This window comes from Diabrotica virgifera, chromosome 3 (genome assembly GCF_917563875.1).
Source record: "Diabrotica virgifera virgifera chromosome 3, PGI_DIABVI_V3a".
NCBI classification, from domain to species: Eukaryota; Metazoa; Arthropoda; class Insecta; order Coleoptera; family Chrysomelidae; genus Diabrotica; species Diabrotica virgifera.
Window position 1 is genome coordinate 139857786 of NC_065445.1, and position 24170 is coordinate 139881955.

The 24170-nt window shown below is 31.3% G+C and overlaps 1 protein-coding gene across 1 annotated transcript in view; it reads right to left on the reverse strand.

Annotated features, from left to right (window-relative positions):
* LOC126882573 (uncharacterized) overlaps nucleotides 1-24170 on the reverse strand; it is a 481344-nt gene that overhangs the window by 187771 nt on the left and 269403 nt on the right. Inside the window, exons 8-9 of the mRNA XM_050647545.1 lie at nucleotides 19010-19093; nucleotides 615-673 (exon numbers count right to left, since the gene is read on the reverse strand). Coding sequence (XP_050503502.1) covers nucleotides 615-673; nucleotides 19010-19093 — 143 coding nt within the window. The remainder of the gene's footprint in view (nucleotides 1-614; nucleotides 674-19009; nucleotides 19094-24170) is intronic.

A 24170-nucleotide genomic window follows, 5' to 3' on the forward strand; every position in this document is an offset into this window, starting at 1 on the left:
CTAATGGTGTGGAGAATTCAATGAAGATCGACGCGGAGGGCCTTCAGATTCATCATGAATTTCCTTTTAGCCTTCACCAAATTCTCCACACTGTTTGCGAATATGTTAAACAAACATACACTTTTATCCATAAACGCTAATTAACTGACGATGATTGCCAATAGCTTAAATCCATTTTGCATTTAAAAAACGTAACACACCATGAATTTCAATTGGCGGTAATAGCGGGACCTCCACCTTCAAAGGCTGCTAGGCCGACACAGTGCAATGCAGCGAGGCGAAACTGGTGGGGTAAGAGAGAGAGAGAGAGTTGATGTGTAAGGCAGTGTTGCCAAATTTTTTCAGCACGTCGCACTCTTTCTTAACAACATATGGAACCTTTTTTACGGATGGCCCTCATATATAATAAGAGAATAATTACCATGTTTTAGAACGGGATTTAGTTTATTTCATTATTACAATACTGTTTTTTGAACACGTCTTTTAATTTTCAAAGACGGAAATGTTTCCTTCATTTTATAATAACATCTATTTCCTAGGTATATTTCATGAAATCTATGATGGCACATGGAAACTCTTTTAAAATCATACAATCAAAACAAGTTTCTACTTACCTACAATTGTTGCAAAGATGAAGACACCAATCAGGTAACTTACGATAGTAAAAATATACCTGAAAAGAAAATAATGTCAGTACCTATATAGTTATGCACTTGTTTTTGTATCAAATTTTAATTTTCCTAAACTAATATTTTAGTTCCTGAAATATATCGTGGGAATAACTACCAAACGAAACACGGAGATGAGCAAAAATCAACATATCGCACACCTAGTTCAATAGTGCCACAAGTGTAAAACACAATATTCTCGAGAAATGAGCAAAACGTTCTGTAGTAAATGCGTTATGCCCTGTAAATAATTTATTTTGAGAGTGACTGGCTTCAAAATTACAATTTAGGTAGTACATTATACACTTACTGGCTGGATCTTATTACAATTTATTAAAAATACAACGTTATTATTGTTTTGATAATTATGGCGATATTGCATTGTGAAGAAAGTCATTTATAAAACAATACTTAGGAGATACGGCGGCAATATAATGAGAAAATCAATTGATTTTTGCAGTTGTGGCCGTATTGAATTATACCGGTTGTATTGTGGCAGTGTATATTATCGCCATATCTCTCTTGATTTTTGCAGTTGTGGCCATATTGAACGTATTGAATTACATCGTTTGTATTGTGGCAGTGTATATTATCGCCACATCTCCCAGTTATGGCCGTATTGCATTTTCAAAACCTCCAAAAACCCTACAGTGAAATACCGAAGTAACTTACTTTATACTTATCCAAAACAATATTTTAGTTCAGGCTGTATTGCATTAGATGGGCCATTATATAGACAATATTTTACAGCCTTAACCAAAAATTCGAATTTTTTGCAGTTGTGGCACAATTGAACTAGGTGTGCGATATTAAGCTTTTTGACCATATTGGTTTTTAAATATATAATATATTCGGACCTTCGTGCACAAGGAGTCTAAGTAACATTTTTGAAAAAAATGAGTTAGGTGCATGAATGAGTTGTGAAAATATTAATCTATTTGGTGGTGAAGAGAGCCAAGTGACTGTTTTGATAGATGCTGTCATCTAGCGTGGTGCCCCTTAACCACTGAGTAGTGATAAGTTTAAAGTTGGAACGCTAGGGGTCCAAAGGCACTTAGTAGATCCCTATACCACGAATGATCACAGTTTAGTTGTAGTTGACGTAAGTGTTATTTCGAACGATTTTGATTATATTGTCTTTGTAAATGATGATAGTACAAGTTATTTTACTGCTGGTGTTTTTCAAAGTATATATTATATTAAGTATATAAGTGTGTTATAATAATAAAACAATTTCTGATACTCTTACTAAATAGAAAAAAGTGAGGAAGAAGTTCAATCTAGCCTACAATATGCAGGTAAGGTGTAATTACTAGATATTCCTACTTACTGTTCTATTTAGATATAGTTAGTATTTTATTAATATGCAAGAATTAATATAGCAGTAATAATAAACATGACAACTGTACATTTTTTTACAAAATGATTAGTTTTATAGATTCTATTCACGAGGAAAGTAATGAGCAGAATTATGAAGATGCAAATGATGACAATATCAGTTTTCTAAGTGGTAGCAGTGAAGAACCATTATTTGGAGAAGGCCATGATTCCGAAATAGACAGAGATTATAATCCTGAGGATGATGATCACATTCTGAATGTGATCAAGATTTTGGAATCATAGAACTTAAAAAGAAGAAGAACCAACGTGATATCTATGTACCAGAAGACTGGATAAGTTTGGCTGCCTCAGCAAGTAGAAAATTTATTGTGACTAAGTTAATGGATGAAGACTTTATTGATCTTTAGTTACTAAATCAGTACTTCCGGAAAAATGTGCCAGGGATACGAGGAACTCAGATATGGCATTATGAAAAGGCAAACCCAGTCTCTCCGTTTTATAAGACATCAGCTGAGGGTATTGTGCCTTACGAAAAATTTCCAATGAAGAAACAATGAGCAGGTAGAATTCGTAATCAGTTTTCCATGTTTTATCCGGTAAATGAAAAGCTCAAGCTTAAATACAAAAAGTATGAAGATCTGATGGAACTCTTGCAATTCGTCTCACTGATATACCATGAGTTTTATTATAAGCCTCTCACTAAGCAAAGACTGGAAAGCCTTTAGCTACACGTACTGTTGTAGGCAACGAAAATGATAATCACTTTGGTAACAACGTTTCTGACACAGATGATAGCAATTAACAAGTTTTAGAGTGCCAGCATATTGTAATATTTTCTGTTTTAATACTGTTGTATAAAAAGAACTTACAAAAATAAAAATAAAACCACTTATGTACTTTTGTGCACATTGAGCATTTTCATTCTTACAAAATTAATGAGAGGTAAAGGGATCTATGTGCGCACCATAATTTTTTTTATACATAAAACAATAACCGAATGTTGTAATACTTTCTACTATTGGCAATAAACATAAAAAGACCTGATTATCCTTCTTACACAGTCAAAATGATTCAATTTTAATTTTCCCCCTTACAATAATCTTCCAACTTTGACTTGAGTTTTCTCAAAATGTTGATTTTGCTACTTAGACCCCTTGACCTCTAGCGGCTTCTTATAGACTCGTTCGATACAGATGTCAAATCAATACATAATATAGACTCGCAGTGTTATAAATTTTCAAACAACTTTAACCCTTAACCACTGACATACGGCCTTATCTTACCGCGCCGAAAATATATTTTATCGCCAATCGTCACTAAAGTTATTCATTATTGTATTCATTTGCCCTCATTTGCGGCAGTAAAATAACACTTTATTGTACTGAAAGAAGAATTTTACTTCACCTGCCGCGATTAATCAAACTAACCAATATTGAATGTAAGTGGTCGGTGGCAGTAATCGAATGGCGAGTATTTGAGTGAACTTAATATTTATTTACTTTAATAAAATTATTAAAAATATTGTACAAAATTGGCGATATTATCAATTAAATTTATGTCAAAAAGTGAAATTTTGCAGTATTTGGTACTCATATTTATACAAAATAAATTAGAACTTTACCCATTTAGTAATTATTATTTAATATGGATACCTATCGATTAAAAATCCAAAGCAGCCAACTGGCAAAAGTTATCTGTCATCACTGTCATGAAATTATTATGACGTCTAAAATTTAAAAAGTTCTTAAATTGTAAATTGCAGGTAAGTGTTAAAACCAATATTAAATTATTGTAGAAAGTGAAATCGTAGATAAAATATATTTTGGCATTGTCCAAGCTGCCAAGCTTTCAGTACTTCATTCTTCAGTTTTTCATTCAGGATTATTAACATTAAAGACGATTAATTTTATGAAATAATGAAGATAATCAAATTTAAAAAATTGTATTGTGTTATAATGAGATTTTAAAGAAGTTAAATAAACGACAGATTATTATTAAAATTTTATAAATTTTATATTATTTTTAAATAATTACAGAGCTCAAACTCTTCCGTAGTCAAGTTTAAGGTGAGAATCATCGGAATTAAAAATCCAAGTTGATTTCCAATCAAATTATATCGGCGATAAAATTTTATATGCACCACGTCAGTAAAGACTCTTTATCGAACTCGTCTGTTACTCGCCTCGCTCGCTACACTCGCTCGTCTCGTAATAACAGACTCGTTCGATAAAGAGTCACTTTACTGACTTGGTGCATAAATAACTTTTATTGTAAAACTACTTGTTTTATAAAAGAATCCTAGAACACCATCTGTGTACCTTCAAGTGGTGTGTAAACTGTAGCTGCTTTCAACTGTTGCACGAGTTTTCTTGAGGTACTACGTACCGCAGGTTAGTGCTTAGGTTTCTTTAGTTAAAAGCAATCGATTCAGTATTCTTTCGCTATTAGTATGTGAGCAAATTCATCTAGATGTTCTACTTTAAGTGTTTTCAACATTATTTTACTCTTTTTTAGTTATAGGGCAGTCAATGAGGATATTTGGCTCCGAATTCCCTCCTACTACATCGATTTAGTTGATATTTTCAGAGTAAGTAGAGAATAGATCAGAAAATAAAGTCTAACCCATGCCGATGTGCGCTTTTATCTTGGAGGTGGTTCCCAGCCCTTCTTGGGGATGGAAAATTTTTTGGTTAAAATAATCACGGAAGTGGCTAGAGAACCTAAATCTAAGCAAAAACTGTTCTATAATTTTCTTTGAAAACTTAATAGTTTTTGAGTTATTTGTGGTTGAAAATTGGCCATTTTCATTGAAAAATTACATATTTTCGGACGGTTTTTTGCGAATACTTTAAAAACTATGCATCTATCGAAAAAAACTATACAAAATATTTTTGTAGCTTATAAAAAAGCAAAGAGACTCGTTCCTTCATAAATCTTCTAGTTATAATTTCAAAAAGAGATGTGGTAGATGAGAAAAGTTTGATTTTTTGGTGCATGCTCAAATCGGTGTATTCAACTTGAAATAACAGAGAAACGGTCGATTTTAGTTGTATAATAATACTAATACCTTTTAGAGTTCTCAAAAAAAGATTTAAAATGAGCAATATTAATATAAATGTCAATTACATGCAAACTTAAGGCGCGTTTTCACGGGTCGATCTGGGTTGAACGATTTGGATCGTTCGACCTGTGCCGAAAGCAAAAAAGTTTACACGACAGTCAATGAATGTTGAATTAATTGTAGTACAAAATGGCGTCACGTGAAATTCTTAATGTAAGTGTGCAATTAATTTGTTATGCAATTCGAGAAGAAATCGAAATATGTTGTTCTAATATTTTTGATTTAATTTTTCAAGTCATTTTCAGATATTTTGGGTTTATTCATATGTTGTAGAATTGCTTGCAATGCTGCTCGCCTCGCTTGTAGACTGCGATAAAGCTCAGTTTGTGGATTCCATAATACATCATAGTTTTGATAAGCATCCAAAAATCTTGCCATGTCTGCATCTGACCATTTTTCAGTCATTTTTCCCAAAATTACAGCTTGTCGCACTAAAAACAACAACTTCATACACGCTAGAAGTACTCTACTTAGCTTTCGGCACGTTGTGTTTCTGTTCGACGAGGTGTTTACACATTCGATTCCATTCGTTCAACATCGATTCGGCGACAATCGCCTATCAAAAGTAGACAGTCTTTCTACTTCCGTCGAATCGACTCACTCCGCCGAACGGCCAAGTCGATTTATGGTTTACATATTCAATTTGCTTTCGATTTAATAATTAATCTAAATCGTTCAATCCAAGTCGATCCATGAAAACGCGCCTTAAGCGAGATATGCTGCAAAATATTGATGGCTAATGTATTTTAAGAAATAATGGGAAGTCTATTTTTTACCGGCCTCCTTCAAAGTTTAAATACATCGTTTTCCTTCTACAATAGTTTTTATTACAGTTTTATTTTATCTTTAAAAAGTTGGACGGGTTTAAAATGAATGATTTAAAAAAAATAAGCTCAAATTATAGAGGGCATTTTCAAATTTTCTTAAAAAATCTTCCTTTTTCTCCATGTAACTCGAAAATGGTAAGAGGCACAAAAAAGGATACCAAACATAAACGTAGGGTTTTTTAGTTAAAAATTTTGTTTTTGATTTTCATACTGTATCTCTTATTGTTTTCAAGTTACAGGGAGAAAAAGAAGCCTTTTATGAAAATTTAAAATTGCGCTATATAATTTGATTTTTTTATTTCAAAAACCATTTATTTTAAACCTGTCTAACTTTTTGAACATAGAAATAACACTACAGTAAGAATTATTGTAGAAGGAAAACGATGCATTTAAATTCTGAAGGATGAGGGGTGAACAATATACTTCCCATTTTTTTTTAAATACATTAGCCATCAATATTTTGCAGCATATCTCGCTTAGGTTGAGTGTAATCGACATTTAATATTGCTCATTTTAAAGGTCTTTTCAAGCACTCTAAAAGGTATTGGTAGCATTATACACTTTAAATCGACCGTTTTTCTGTTATTTTAAGTTAAATACACCGATTTAAGCATGCACCAAAAAACAATCTATTCTCACCTACCATATCTCTTTTTGTATAACTAGAAGATCTATGAAGTCTCTTTGCTTTTTTATAAGCTACAAAAATATTTTGTATAGTTTTTTTCGATAGATGCATAGTTTTTAAAGTATTCGCAAAAAACCGTCCGAAGATATGTAATTTTTCAATGAAAATGGCCAATTTTCAACCACGAATAACTCAAAAACTATTAAGTTTTCAAAGAAAATTATAGAACAGTTTTTGCTTAGATTTAGGTTCTCTAGCCACTTCCGTGATTATTTTAACCAAAAAATTTTCCATCCCCAAGAAGGGCTGGGAACCACCCCCGAAATAAAAGCACACATCGGCATGGGGTAGACTTTGAAGTAGAAGATAAGTAGAGGCTATTGCCAAAATTTCATTAAGATCCATGCAGTAGGATAGAATTCGGCAATAATATCCTTTTCTTGCTCCCATTGACTGGCGTATTAACAATACTCGTTTTTTTTTTGTAATTCAGTTTGAATTTTATAAGAACCTCCATCATTTTGTTAAATATTATGCAGGCGTTCATAAATTTCTTGCAAAAATAGAGTTTATTTTGTTTGTAGCCCTATTTTATTCTATAGCAGTGTGAATTCCGTTGTTGATGTAAAAAAAAGTGATACAAGACAAATTCATATTGAAAACAAAGGAGAAGAGACAACGTTATGACATACCGCATGTCAGAGTCTACATCCTGAAACATCCATGTCAGTAGTTAAGGGTTAAATTGGTTTGTAATACCAAAAATTACCGACGGGGCAATCTGGCATCTGAAATAAACGTTTGCGACATGCTGACATCTAACCAATTAAAATTGGGGGATACTAATTTTTAAATACCACAAAAAATTGAATTGTTGGTAGGAGGTGATTTATTCTGACAAAGCCTTGATATAAACAGAATTAGTTTATGTAAAAATAAACTGTTTACAAGAAACAATTTTCAGCTGGATCAAAGCAGGTTTGTATACCTGCCAAAAAATCTCATCAGGAAAGCGGCTCACTAAATGTAATTCTGCGAATATTATCGAAGTTACAACATAGCTGAGTAAGTTCCAGGAACTTACTTTACAGAGGTTTACAATGCAAAACCTGCACTCTCAGTCGAAAAAAATATATGACAAAAATATTTGAGGCGCTCAGAGCAACAGTGGTCTAAGCCACAAATTGAGCATTTTTATATTACTTATATTAATAAAAGCAGCAACATTAAATCTTCGGATTGACAAGGGTCTACACAACCTACCTATATACTTGGCTAAATGATGCTCCATAATTTGTAGCTCCATCCCATAAGCATAATGGAAATACGAATGCAAAGATTACATTTATCTCGAAACTTCGTTTTTGGGGTTAGGCTACTGTTGCTCTGAGCGCCTCGTTTAGAGTATGCAGTAAAACGTGATGAGAAGGGAAAATTCACAGTGTACTTGCCATTCTAGGAACTGATTAGTTCACGTGATTTATTTTGACCAGAAAAAATAGGATTTTAAATATTGAGCGTGAATTTATTAAATATGATAATCTGAAAATTTTTATACCGAATTCATCCAGGAATATAAACAGTTTGTGTAAAGTTTCTGAAGCGGCAAGAGACTTTATCGGAACAAGAGACTTTATCGGAAAGGTTACATTTTATTTTGTGCCACATCATCCATTCTTAAAGAAAGTTCTTTGATGACACTCTTAAAGGATACATTAACTACTAAAATTATGTTGCAAAAACTATGACTAGAGCGCCTTTTATGGGATGATCCCATACCTGAGCATTTATCAAATCTACAGATTCTTTAGGTAGGTCATATTCATTCTTGTTATGTGCGAGAAGTAATGCTGTGTCCTTAAAAGCAGTTACTTTGCTACTAGTCCAGAGAAATAAGATTTTTCTCGTGACACATCCCCCTCCAGGCCGAAACCAAATTTTTTGAGTAGTATGGACATTTATATTAATAACCTATATGTTTCCTGCAGCCGATTTTGATGATATACATAGCTATAAACAAATGAAGATCAAAAAACGCTAAATTTTCGCTGTTTTCGTCTATTACTAAAAAATGAAGCATTCTAAACAAATTTTAGAGTAAGAAACTCATAAATCATATAAAAAACTTCAATATGGCGTTCACTTCATACATCTATCCTTATTTGTTGATTAGAAAATTGCAAAATAAGTCATAAATTTTGAGATTTTATAAATGTTCATAACTTATGTAAAAATTAAGTTAGAACTTACTTATTACACGGAATGCTGAGACTTCTGGTGCTTAAATCATATTCTAAATTTCAAAGCAATTGGTCAAATAGTTTAAAAGTTATTTAATTTGTTTATCCCAAATTAATTTGTTTTGCAACACTATAAGTCAGAAGACGATGAGGTTACAGTAATACTTTGGACAGTTTATGAAAGAAAAAGATTTATTCTATTAACTTAATTTAAAAAAAAAAGACAAAAAATAATTATAAATAGTGTAAAATTATTTTGCAAGAACATGTCGATTTTTTGCTTATAAACAATTAGAATAACTTTTTAACCGTTACTCGTAGAAAAACTATTTTTCCATATTTAGAAAAACTAAATTTTTATACACATTTAGAAAGAAAAACAATTGTCCTACGACAATTAGGGACAAAGTTAGCCCCCTTCTTTTTTTAATTCACGGCAGCTTTGTTTATAACAATTAAGAAATAAAATTAGCAGCATTTTAAAGAACATACTTCAAAGTTTTAACGTACTAAGTATACAAAAGATTTCCTTTTAAGAAAATCGTCCACAAAGCTTAAAAATATGGCCTTAAGATCGGCCGGCGTTGAAACTTGGGATAGCGATGAGAGGGGGGAAGGAGTTGTTAACTGTATCTCTGGTTCTCGATTATTTATTTCGTTGTTTCTTTTTTTAATTTGTATGTACTTTTTACATACATTACGAATATGCGTTATTTAAATAAACTAATTGTTATATACACCATCAAATGTGTTTAAACAATTTTTTTCAATTTTTTTAATAATATTTGATGTAACTTTTATTGTAAAACGTACATACAGTCGGAAAAATGAAAGAATACCCATGAACGAACATATAAAACACGCTGTATTTTCCTGTCACAGTGTCACAAAGAAAGTTGTCCAGTGCAAGTACATGTAACAATAATTATTACATGTACTTGCGCTGGCCAATTTTTTGTGTGACACGGTGACAGGAAAATACAGCGTGTTTTATATGTTCGTTCATGGATATTCTTTCATTTTTCCGACTGTATTAGTTATACAGGGCGTAACAAAAATACAGGTCATAAATTAAATCACATATTCTGGGACCAAAAATAGATCGATTGGTCCTAACTTACCTTAATATAAATGTGCACATAAAAAAAGTTATAGCCCTTTGAAGTTACAAAATGAAAATCGATTTTTTTAAATATATCGAAAACTATTAGAGATTTTTTATTGAAAATGGACATGTATAATTCTTATGACAGGAACATCTTAACGAAAAATTATAGTGAAATTTTTGCATCCCATAAAAATTTTATGGGGGTTTTGTTCCCTTAAAACCCCCAAACTTTTGTGTACAACCCAATTAAATTATTATTGTGGTACCATTAGTTAAACTCACTGTTTTTAAAACTTTTTTGCCTCTTAGTATTTTTTCGATAAGGCAGTTTTTATGGAGTTGCGGCTTCTTTTTTTTTAATATGTTTACATAAAAATTTTATGGGGGTTTGTTCCTTTACACCCCCCAAATGTTTGTGTACGTTCCAATTGAACTATTACTGCGGCACCATTAGTTAAACACAATGTTTCTAAAACTGTTTTGTCTCTTAGTATTTTTTCGATAAGGCACCTGTTATCAAGATGTGGCTTCTTTTTTAATATGGTTCAAAATATGCCTAAAAATGTAAATTATAAATAATAAATTTTCATACGATTACCAAGTCTTCATAATCGTACTTAACCATATTATACAAATATGTATGTGGTGGATTTGACGAATATTTAAAATATCTCAATAAAAACTGACTTTTCGAAAAAGTACTAAGAGGCAAAAAAGTTTTAAAAACATTGTGTTTAACTAATAGCATTGTTTATCTACACATATACAGTGCTGATAGTACCACAATCATAATTTAATTGGAACGAACACAAAAGTTTGGGGGGGGTTTAAAGGAACAAAACCCCCATAAAATTTTTATGGGGTGTCAAAATTTTACTATAATTTTTTTGTAAGATGCTCCTGCCATAAAAATACCACATATCTATTTTCAATAAAAAATCTCTTCTATATATTGGACAAAATCGATTTTCATTTTGTAAATTCAAAGGGCTGTAACTTTTTTTATGTGCATATTTATACTAAGGTAAGTTAGGTTTAATCGAACTATTTTTGGTCCCAGAATATGCGATTAAATTTATGACCTGTATTTTTGTTACACCCTGTAATTATTATATTACTAATCCTATTCAATTATTCCTAAATCTAAAATTGGCTTATAATATTAAATTGAAAATAAAAAATCTCAAATAAACTAGGATTTATTTCTTGATAAACATGCTACTAGATAAACGAAAAATGAAATGTAACAAAATTAGAGAGAGGATAAAAAGAACAAAATTATTTTCAGAAATTTTCTACAATATTGTAATAATTGTATCTTACAACATTGAAAGTTATAATTTTCAGATTGCAAAAAAACAAAATATATTTCATACATTTTGGTATAATAGCAAGACTATTAAAATAAAATTAAAGGAGGTTTATCTAGGAATACTTGTATTTTTATGAAAAACGTAACAATTATCAGTTACCCATTTATTATAAGTTTTTGTAAAGTCAAGTGCATATGATCCACTCCTATAATTGCCAACAAAGTCATCCTAAAAATATCGTAAAAGAATTTCCAAAAATTGTTTACACAATTTACATAGTTAATTAAATAACCACTTTATTAACAAAAAACATATCCGTAACGTACGCAAAGAGTACATGCAGATTAAAAAAAGAAACTCCAAAATAGATAATAGAGAAAGATTGAGGTTTTGATAACCGAAGTCCATAAACTATTTATATCTCTGTACTAACAAGTACTCGGTGCAACCAGTTTTGCAAGAGCAGATAGTTTATTTTAATAAAATATCTGATATAAAGACGATCTGTTGATCGGATCGGCACTAACGGTTCTTAGCTTAATTTCCAACCCCAATCAATTACGTTTATCTCTTTTTTGGTGGTTCTGTAACTTCAGTTTTTTCATTCATCTAATAGCATGTTTACTAAAAAAATAAAACCTAGTTTATTTGAGATTTTCTGATTTCCATAGACCAATACTATTTTTAGAAACAATCGAATGGGATAATTTGTTTTTTCATACTTTAAATTATTACTAAGTTTAATAAAAAACTATGTAGTATTATATTATTCATAAATATGTATGTTTTGTGATTAAAATTACTTCAAATATTATTAAAAAAAATGAAAAAAAATTGTTTAAACAAATTTGATGGTGTATATAACAATTAATTTATTTAAATAATGCATACTCGTACTGTACGCAAAAGTTACATACAAATTAAAAAAAGAAACGTCGAATTTCATAGGCGAGAACAAGAGATACAGCTAACATTTCCTTCCCCCTTCTCATCGATCCCCAAGTTTCGAGGCCGGCCGATTTTAAGGGTCACATTTTGAAGTTTTGTGGACGATTTGTTTGAAAGTATATTATATATTTTTTATACTTGGTACATTAAAACTCTGAAGTATGCTCTTTCCAATGTGACTGATTTGATTTCGTAATTGTTATAAAGAAAGCTGCTGTGAATTAAAAAATGGGGGGCGGCAACTTCGTCCCTAATTGTCCTAGGACAATTTTTTCTTTTTTTAAATTTGTATAAAAATTCAGTCTTTCTAAATGTGAAAAAATAATTTTTCTGCGGGTAATGGTTAAAAAGTTATTCTAATTGTTTATAAGCAAAAAATCGACATGTTTTTGCAAAATAATTTGCGATACTTAGAATTATTTTTTGTTATTATTTTTTAATTAAGTTATTAGTATAAATCTTCTTCTTTCATAAACTATCCAAAGTATTACTGTAACTTCATCATTTTCTGACTTATAGTGTTACAAAAAAAATTAATTTGGGATAAACAACTTAAATAACTTTTAAACTATTTGACCAATTGTTATGAAATTTAGTGTGTAATTTAAGCACCAGAAATCCCAGCATTCCGTATAATAAGAAGATTCTAAGTTCATTTTTACATAAGTTATGAATATTTATAAAAACTCAAAATTTATGAATTATTTTGCAATTTTCTAAGCAACCAATAAGGATAGACATATTCAGCGGTAGCCATATTGAAGTTTTTTATATAGTTTATGAGTTTCTTACTTCCAAATTTGTTTAAAATGCTTAGCCATTTGGCAATAAACGAAAAAAGCGAAAATTTAGCGTTTTTTGATCTTCAATTGTTTATAACTATGTATATTATCAAAATCGGCTGCAGGAAACATATAGGTGATTATTATAGATGTCCACACTACTCAAAAAATTTGATTTCGACCTGGAGGGGGTTGTGTCACCAACAGGCTATTTTTTTCCTTATTTCTCTGAACTATACGTGTAGAGCTCTATTAAGCTGATATTTTATCACTTTTGTCCAATAAGGTCAAAAATTCATTAAATTTGCAATTTAACATACACTGCCTTGCAAAAAAATCGATCTACTAAAAATTTGGTCATTTTGATGTTTCGAATTTCCTAAAACTGTTGTGCGATTTAAGTGATTTTTTACCACGTTATAGCCTTATTCATTGACAATATCTCTGTAATAATATTGTTACTAGACAGTCAAACCATCATTATATACCTGGTGTACGAATCAAACTGTGTTTTTTTCTCAAAGTTCGCATCACCTTGTGCACTATTCTGGCATTTATAAAATACTGAAATTAAAACCCAACGCTAGCCTCAGGTTTTCTTAACATTTTGTGTTTCGATTCATCTGCTTATGTTGGATAATAAAAAAGTTAGGTACTTTATCTGGCCATGTTCGTCATCAGTACAGGGCGTTTCTAAAATATTTGCACAAAACTTTAAGGGGTTATTGTACATGAGAAAATAATGGAAACTTGCTTTATAATCATATGTCCGCAAACGCTTCGTTTCCGAGATACGGGATGTTTAATTTTTTTTTACAAACTGATGATTTACTGGTTGCTTTAAAACCAGTTGAGATGTGCAAATCAAATTTGGTGGGTTTTAAGACGTAGTTATTGCACATTTTTTGACATACAATTAAGAATTTATTATTCACCAGTCACGCACGTCAATGTGAATATACTATTCTTAATTGTATGTAAAAAAAGGCAATAACTACGTTTTAAGACCCACCGAATTTAATCTGCTTATCTTAACTGGTTTTAAAGCAATACATAAATCGTCAGTTTGTAAAAAAGAAATTGAACATCCCGTATCTCGGAAACAAAGCGGTTGCGGACATATGATTATAAAACAAATTGTCTTTATTTTCTCAGGTAAAATTACCCCTTAAAGTTTGTCGCACTTATTTAAAAACACCCTGTACTGATGACGAACATGGCCAGTTGTTAAAGTACCTAACTTTTTTATTATTCAACATAAGCGAATAAATCGAAATACAAAATATTAAGAAAACCTGAGGCTATAGTTGGGTTTTAATTTCAGTATTTTATAAAGGCCAGAATAGTCCACAGGGTGATGCGAACTTTGAGAAAAAAACACAGTTTAATTCGTACACCCGGTATACAATGACAGTTTAACTGTCTAGCAACAATATTATTACATCGATATTGTCAATGGATAAGGCTTTTTTTTTTGTTTTTTTTTTCTCTGATTCTGGCCTTGGTTTAGAACTAAAACCTTTAGCCACGTAATTGTATCACTAACTCAGGTGTAATGTGAAGTGTGTGTTGAGTAAGTGTCTTGTTACTTTGCAAAGTCGACGTCATTGTCTTTGCAAAGAGACGCTAATTGTATCCGAACGTCTGCGGTCCCTCCGGAGAATAAGGCTATAACGTGGTAAAAAATTACTTAAATCGGACAACAGGTTCAGGAAATTCAAAACATCAAAAATTACCAAATTTTTAGTGGATCGATTTTTTTGCACCGCAGTGTATTTACCTCTGGACAGATTGCTCAATAGGAACTAGTTGGTTGAAAACATCGGTAAACGCAACAGTGCAATTTCACGTTATTAACTTTTGGATCTTTTGTGATAAGAGGCTACGTCAGCGCGTCATCAAAACGGAAAACGCGTTCCAAGATTGCAGCTTTAATTTTGAATATTTTGTTGAGATATTTGGCACCTATAATCGTAATATAGTAAAGAGTAGCGTTACATAGCCCAATTTGAGAAATATGTTATTATGTGGAAATGACTATATAATTAAATAAAATATTACAAAAACGAGAATGTACCGCCATTCAGAAGAACATAAAAATACACTTTCTTCAAATAAACTTTTTTATCCCATACCTACATTTTGTGTCACATTGGAACTATAGTCTGGGCAGATTATCGGAGAATAAGCCATTTTTGGGAAAAGATATTTACCAGCAATTTTATTGCTGGAATCGAATCTAATGATTGTACATATTAATAATATAGGTATCCAAAGTCCGCAGATAGTGTGCTACTTTTTTTATAAACAAAATGACTTCCGAAAATCGTGTTTTTTTCAATTTTTGCTCTATAACTCCAAAGATTTTAACTTTACACCAAAAACACCCAAATAAAAATTCACCGTGCGTAATTAAATTCTGCATGCAGACGTGTTTTTCCCGATTTACTTCAACGAAAATTTTCCCCGGAAAATGCGGGTTTTTCCAACAAAATCTTTAATTTTCTACTAAAATTTTAGATAAGTAATTGTTTATCAATAATTAAATAACTTGGAAATATAAAAGCTCTTTTCGTGTAGATTATTATTTCAGATGCCGGTGAAAATTAAATGAACAGTTTAGCAAAAATTTAATTGTTAATTGAAAATTTACGGTACGCTACAATAACAACAATAATTATGATACATAAGAATAACTATGATTTTTGTATAAAAAGACACTGTACCTATCTAATGTACTTTACAGAACTAAAATTTGACTATTTAGGCGACCTCACGAATATTTTAAAATTATAAACAATTTTTTGGCTTATAAACAAATAGAATATCTCGGGAAATATTAAATTAAATTAAATTAAATCATGAAAACGGTATTAAAAAAAACGGCAGGATGCTTCTTTTAGAAGAAAAAACGTTTAATTTTGATAAGTGGTTCCTGAGATGCAACCCGTCAAAGTTGACCGCCATTTACGGCAAAGATATAAATAATAGGATCATAATTTTCAACCATCACCTTTTTATTTTTGTTATCTTCCTCCACACCAATTTTCATGTCTTGAAAATACTCATAACCTATATTATTATAATAAAAACTATCCATATTACGAGTAAAAATTGCCAAAAATAGCAAAATTCCAATCCAAAATTAGGTTGGAGAAAATGTAATCTCAAAGTTTAAAATCGGTATACGTTATAAAAATGCATTTTCTCGGCTTCCCATGGAGCAATTTTCTTCATTCTTTTTTTGTTCCCAAGTAACTCTAGTAGAGCCATCTAAATAACGCATTATTAAATGTCAAAGTTGCTTTTGTTTTGTTATAATAAATTAATTAATTTATTTTAACCAAAATTTTTAATTTTTAAATAAGACTCTTTGAATAATTATACAGCTTTAAAATGAGAATATTTGTGTTTTTAACGTTAAAAAGTACACTTGTAGTAAGTTTGTCTACAAAAAGTCTACAACTGGAAAAAATATGTAGTTTTCTTTTCTTATAAATAAATTAACATATTATAACAAAACAAAAGCAAGTTTGACGTTTAAAAATACGTTAGTTAGATGGCTCTACTCGAGTTACTTGGGAACAAAAAATGAATGAAGAAAATTGCTCCATGGGAAGCCGCGAAAATGCATTTTTTAACGTATACCGATTTTGAACTTTAAGATTACATTCTCTACAACCTTATTTTTTATTTAAATTTTGCTATATTTGTTAATTTTCACTCGTAATATCGATAGTTTGTTTTATAATAATATAGTATGTTATGGGTATTTTAAAGATATGAAAATTGGCGTAGGGAAAGAGGGCAAAACTAAAAAGGTTATGGTTTAAAAATTATGATCCTCTTGTTTATATCTTTGCCGTAAATCCCGGTCAACTTTGACCGGTGGTATCTCAGGAACCACTCATCTCAATTAAACGTTTTTTTCTTTTAAAAGAAGCGTCCTGCCGCTTTTTTCCCATACCGTCTTCGTGATTTAATTTAATTTAATATTTCCCGGGATATTCTGTTCGTTCATAAGCCAAAAAATTGTTTATAATATTTTAAAATATTACTGAGGCAGGTTAAATAGTCCAATTTCAATTCCGTAAAGTACATTAGATAGGTACAGTGTCCTTTTATACAAAAATCATAGTTATCCATATGTATCATACTTATTGTGGTTATTATGGCGACCGTAAATTTTTAATTAACATTGTAATTGTTGCCCAACTGTTCATTCAATTTCTACCGGCTTCTGAAATAATTATAATCTATACGAAAAGAGCTTTTATATTTCCAAGTTATTTAATTATTGATAATCAATTACTCAGCTACAATTTTAGTTCAAAATTAAAGATATTGTTGGGAATACCCGCATTTTCCGGGGAAAATTTTCGTCAGAGTAAATCGGGAAAAACACTTCTCTATGCAGAATTTAATTATGGTGAAATTTTATTTGGGTGTTTTTGGTGTAAAGTTAAAACCTTTGGAGTTATAGAGCAAAAATTGAAAAAAAAAACACGATTTTCGGGCGCCATTTTGTTTATAAAAAAAAGTAGCACACTGTCTGCAGACTTTGCATACCTATATTATTAATATATACAATCATAGGATTCGACTCTAGCAATAAAATTGCTGGTAAATAACTTTTTCTTGTATTTTGCTAATTAGCCCAGAATACTATTAAATTTGAGTATCTATAATAACAAGAAATCGAAAATATTATAACTAATAACTGATTAGGCAACATAGATAACTAGTCACTGTTATTTTGACAAGCTTATGTCGGTTTTCTAAATCGATGGGTTAGTGTAAAAACCTCGTATCTCATTTTACAGAAAATTTCACACGAGTGACTTTAAACTGAATTTCTGCATACTCTAACCCAAAATATATATGAATAATGTATGTGTAATGATCTAAACGTACTCAGAATCAAAAATATGTAAAGATAAATATTTTTTTTTAATTAGAGTATGCAGAAATTCAGTTTAAAATCTCTCCTCTAAAATTTTCTGTGAAATGAGATACGAGGTTTTCACACTAAGCTATCGAAATGTAATAGCACGATTCTCTTACCTGTTCTATTATCTATTGATATCTGTTCAGTGTCGTAGTGTATTATTTTCTAAGATATTGGCATTCGGTAGTGTTGATCCATAGGGAAAAAATGTTTGTTTTTAATTAATTTATTATATTTTTGTGTAATAGAAGTTGTCGGACTAATTTAAAAAATAGATTATTATTAATTGTGAGTTTTATAGGTAAGTATCTTTTACGTAAAAATATTTCGAATTCTAATGCGAGTATAATATAAAATTTTAATAGGTTTTTTACTCTGGAAATATCATCAATAGTTTAAAATTTAAATTTAAATAAAAATCCAAAATATACGATTTTAATTTTTCACCTATTTTGGTTTATTTTTGTAAATATTTATTTACTTATAATATCATTGTTTGATATTATGCGTATTATACTTCTACTATTTTCTATTAGCGCACCTATGAGTATATTGTCACAAAATTGACCCTTCATCTAGATACTGTCAAATAATGCGGACGGACTGTTGCAAAAGTTTCGCAGTACTTTCGGAAAAGGATGTGCTACCATTTCCCGAAGTAATATTGATGACGCGCTGATGGGGCATCTTAAGTAAAAATATACCAGAGTATTCGTAACTTGAATTTATTAGCAAATTTTTTAATTGAATTCGTTATATTGATAAGGATAACATGCATGTAAAAAATATATATGTCATAGATGATATTTAATATATACAAAAGGATAGCAGTAAATGTTTTCGAACAGGCACACACACATATAATATATAGTAAAATAATAATAAATATAAACAAATAAAGAAAGAAGAACGATCGTCATACAGTGGCAGTGGCAGGCGCTGTTCAAAAACAAGAACTGTTCTATCTGTTAGAAACTGAAACTGAACTAAAATCGGCAGAACGACCCTCGATCCTGCCGCTGCCAGAATGACGACACTGAGGGGAGTTCAGGAGATGGTTGGTTCAGAGGTGCGACAAGACGTACCCGTTATTGGTGCTGAACTGCAACAGACGTGATTTGACCCCTCTTCGAGGCAGTGAACGAGGGCCGTCTACCGATCCTATGTTTCTGAACAAAAAGAGTTACAAAATATTAGTTCTGTAAATATCACAAATAACTTACAACTTACAAATTACATATTTTATATTTATATTATTAGAAACTTCTAAAATTTCTCAAAATTTCCAAAACTTTCTTAAAATTGTTTAAAAACCGGTCGCCCAATTTTTACTTTTACACTTTAAATAAATAAAATCAAATAAGCTTGTGAGTAGTAGACTTATTACCTATCCTACATAAATATGTGCTCACATCAGCAACCATTTCAATATCTGAATCCCTTAAAATTTCTTAAAATCTATTAAAAATTTTTAAATGTCTTAATACTTATTTATGATATAAATGTTAAAAGTACACGTTTAAGGCACGCATGTAAAAGTTTGCAGAATGAGCGATAGCGAGTTCTGCAATTCACATGAGTGCCTTAAAAATGTAGTTTTTAACACGCATATCATACAATATTTTTTCTATAAACGTAATTACAGGACAATATCTACAAAAACTTTTACTTGAATGTGACTGACATTTTTATATTTTTTTGATATTACATCAAAATTGCCTATACGGTCAATACGAACTGCAGTGCCTTAAAAATTTTAAAGCACTAGTGCCTTAAACTTACATTTTTAACGCTCGTATGGAGTGCTAAAAATTGCATTTTTAACACGTTTGTAGAAAAAAAAATTTTAAATGTCTTAAAATTTTTTTACTTTCTTAAATTTTTTTAAATTCCGTAAAATTTCTTAAAATTCGTTAAAATTTCTTAATTTGATTTAATAAGAATTAATTTAATAATTTATGTTTAACTATTGGTGTTTAAATAAAGTTAAACCTTAGAATTGCAAACTCAAGAATAATTCTGTAACTATTAAATATTGGTATGGATTGGCGCGAAATCCGTTTTGAGAACAAATAAGGCAAAAAAAGGTATTTTACCAACTCTATGTCATATTATGTATAAGTTTTTAATTTGTGAAAACTGTTATTATAGATAGCAGTGCGTGAAGGGTTTAAAGTATGCGTGAAATAACAATGTATTTTAAATGGGATTTATATATATGTATCGGTTTTAGAACGTCTTTCGACGTTGTCCGATGCCTAACTTCCACGTCCTTCTATCATCCCATTGGCCATCTCTAAGATCCCTTGCACTCATTGCTTTGGTTACCCCTTCTTTCCATGTCTTTTTGGGTCTTCCTCGTTTTTTTGGGGTTTGGTGGTAAATGGGATTTACTTTTTCGAACTGTTTTTGACACACTTTCATATAATCAAATATCCTTAACTTTCGCGTTGTCATGGTGATGACATAACGAACAGTAAATTACAACAAAAATTTTGACAGTTTTATGGTTTGAAAGAAATTAGAATTTTTAAATGTCAAAGTTCTAAAAATTGTAGAATAGAAATGAATTCCAGTGACGAAGAGTTACAGTTTTTTATTTGTTTATCGTAGATAATAGTTATTTATGAAACAGTTCGTGAAGTATGCTTTTTGAGAACGCACGCGATTTTTAGAGCACGAGCGACAACGAACTTCACGCACAGTTTCATACAATATTTTATCTACGATAAACAAATAAAAAAACTGTAACTCTTCGTCACTGGAATTTATTTCTATTCTACAATTTTTAGAACTTTGACATTTAAAAATCCTAACTACTTTTAAACCACAAAACTGTCAAAAATTTTGTTGTAAGTCATTGCTCATATTGTCATCACCATGGAAACGCGAAAGTTAAGGATATTTGATTATATGAAAGTATGCCAAGAACCCATTGAAAGTGTGCGAACAAGTAAATCCCATTTAAAATACATTGTTACTTCACGCATACTTTAAACCCTTCACGCACTGCTATCTATAATGACAGTTTTCATAAACTAAAAACTTATACATAATATGACATAGGGTAGATAAAATATTGTATGAAACTCTGCGTTAAGTACTTTTTGCGAACTTACGCGATGTATAGCACTCGCTCCGTTGTAGCTCGTTCTCTAAACATCGCGTGCGTTCGCAAAAAACATACTTCACGAGCTGTTTCATAAATAACTATTTTTGTGTTTGAGCTTGATTTTTGTTGAAAGCTTCTTTTGGTAATAGTGCGTACTAGTGATTTTCAATATACAGAGATACGTCCCATCCAATTCTAGAAATATACTTTCTACATAAAAAATTGTGTTGTATCGTATAAAATACTATAAAACGTGAAATAACTGCGAATAATTTTAGTATGTATTTTTTAAGTTGTTATGCTCTATATAATTGGTTAAAAAAGTTTTTTTATCCAATTTTTTTCATTTGAAAAACAGCAGCCAATAGCCGATTCACCAAATACAAGCAATCGACTGAATACAACAAAATTCGGCTTTACTAAAATACTTATGACAATAAATCTCTCAGTATTTAATTATTATTTATAATTATACACAGTGTGTAGAAATAGTGAAATTTTCACGTAAATGTGAGGATCTTTTTGAAAGCACACTGACAAAAAAAGTAAAATTTTTTGGTCCGTGCTCACACTTTCTTATAAATACTTTATTTTGTATCGCAATGACAAGTGGACCCAGTTCTGCAGCAAGTTACCAACTCACATTATAGCAAAAATTAAGCTAATGTCATTTTTCGACTGCTTTCAACCCATTCTTCATTTTGCAGAAGACGACCAACTGCTATCTTAGCATTTTATAGGAGAAAACGATCATCACTGAAAATGTTTATTTTATAATCACGAATTATTTATTTACAGAAAACATCCAAACCACATAGTTAACAAATAACATGTTCTTATATCTATCAACTTATTGCAGAACGCATCCAACCCACATGGTCGCCTGCCGCTATTCGTTTACCTTTTGAGCAAGTGGATTAGATGCATGCTGTATCACCAAATTTTAATACAAACAAACAAATCTTTTATTCCAACTTTAATTTGCGAACTAAGACGCTAAAAAAGAATACATGCAACGTATGAGACAGTTTACAAATGGAAATTAGTAATGAAACAGATAACGAGAAGAAACAGTAACTAACTGAAAAACACAGACGGCATCTTGATGAGGCTTAAACTGCAAAATCCTTGAGAAGAGAAGGTTTTAAAAAGGAAAAATAATTGAATGACTACGAGTGCCTCACTTTTGATTTGGAGAAAACTCTACTCTCTGTTTCTCTTTGGAGAAACACTTCCAAGGATTCCAAATAACATCGTTTTCTATAAGAGACTTTGAGTCTACAATGCTGGGGTGCATAGTGGATTTGAAAATCGTGGATGCTGTTGCGCATGGGCTGAAGGAGTAGCTGGTAGAGGAGCGAAGTAAGTGGGATCCTGCTTAATAAGCCACACCCAAAAATATTTGTCATCTGACTTAAAACATTTGATCTTGTGAAGCGATTCGTATGGGGGCAGAATCACAACATCAAAATTACTTTAATATTAAAATATAATTGGCATTCATCCCATCATCTTGAAGATATTACTATAAATTTTTTATGTTCTGGTCACAGTTTTTTGCTGAACGACTCACATTTCGGTGATATCGAATCGGCTTTAAAACACCAGCAACGAATGTATTTGCCTTTACATTTTAAACGTCACGATTGACATAATCTCAATTGATTGATTATATTTATATTTAATTAATTCCCCAAATATTTTAGTTTAGATGAAGAGTTTGAAGAAGAAGTGCAAAATTCGGACACAGAATTATTTTAATTTGTATTTTAATACTTGTATATAAAATATATTTTTAATCTTTATATGTATATTAATATAAATAATAATTCTAATATAATAATTTAATAATACTGTTACGCGATTGACTCTACTATTTTATTTATTTATATCTTTAGCCACTAAGTTTAATTTAAATAAAGGAAGACTTACTTATATTATTTTATTTACATCACTTATTTATTTTAATAATTACAAATAACACCAACTAACACATCTAATTTATTTACAAATTCAAATTTATGATTTAATTAACTAAACATAATAATTCCGATAACTAATAAATACATTTCATATCTTTGATTCGAATACATTAAGTTACGCGACGCGCTTCGATGAATGAATGACTGGCCTGTGCTCGAATCTCGGTTCTATATATACTTCGGCAGCGGTCGTCTCGAATTCCATGGTCGAGGCTCGTAACGCCGAGAAGCTTCGGGAAGAAATAGGCCAATTCGTGAGCGGACTAAATGGTGTCACATTGCCCCCTCCTTAAAAGATGGTTCTTCCTGGAACCTTGTCGGGACTGGAACTGGATGCTGGTATCTGCAACTGGACCCTCTTTTACAACTCCCAGTTGTATAAAAGTGACAGGGGACGGTCTTCGCTCCGCACCAGTAACTATGCGGATTGCAACAGACTAACACCCGGACCTCGGTGTCTTTAAAAATTTCTTCTACCATATTTCGGATAACTCTCCAGTCTAATTGGCGGCATTCTAACTTTGGCATGGCTAACTTTTGCACGTCGGACTCCAACACGTGCTCTCTCAATTGAAATAATGCATCCCATACATCTTGGTAGGTAGGTTGGTCATGGACAGTGTCTTTTGTTACCAGATAGAATAGGTAACGTGATGCATCTTGGAGTTTCAATGCTTTTCCAGGAGCTGGCAGTTGGCATTGAAGTTCTGCAACTCGACCAAACTTCCTTCGAAAGGCGGATGCCAACCCTCGTGCGTCTTTGATACTGGCCGGGATGGTATGGGCCAGTGAATAGTCATCGGGAAGTGCGAGTAGATCTCGCTTTTCTTCATTGGTAACACCATGTCTCGCTTTACCGGTACCTCCATAGGCCCCCATGAACTCCTCGAACGTGAGGTCAGGTATTTTTCGAACTTGGTTTACTTCCACTTCTTCATCTACGTCGTGGTCTCCCTCGTACGGCGCCAACCGGTTATGGTGGACTATCATCGGCTTTCCCCTAGGAATCTTGCTTATTCGGTAGATAACGTCATTAATTTTCTTGACAATGAGATACGGACCTTCCCAGAACTGCTGCAACTTGGGAGAACAACCTGTTCGCTTCTTTGGATTATAAAGCCAGACTTTGTCGTTCTTCCCTGAAACATCCCC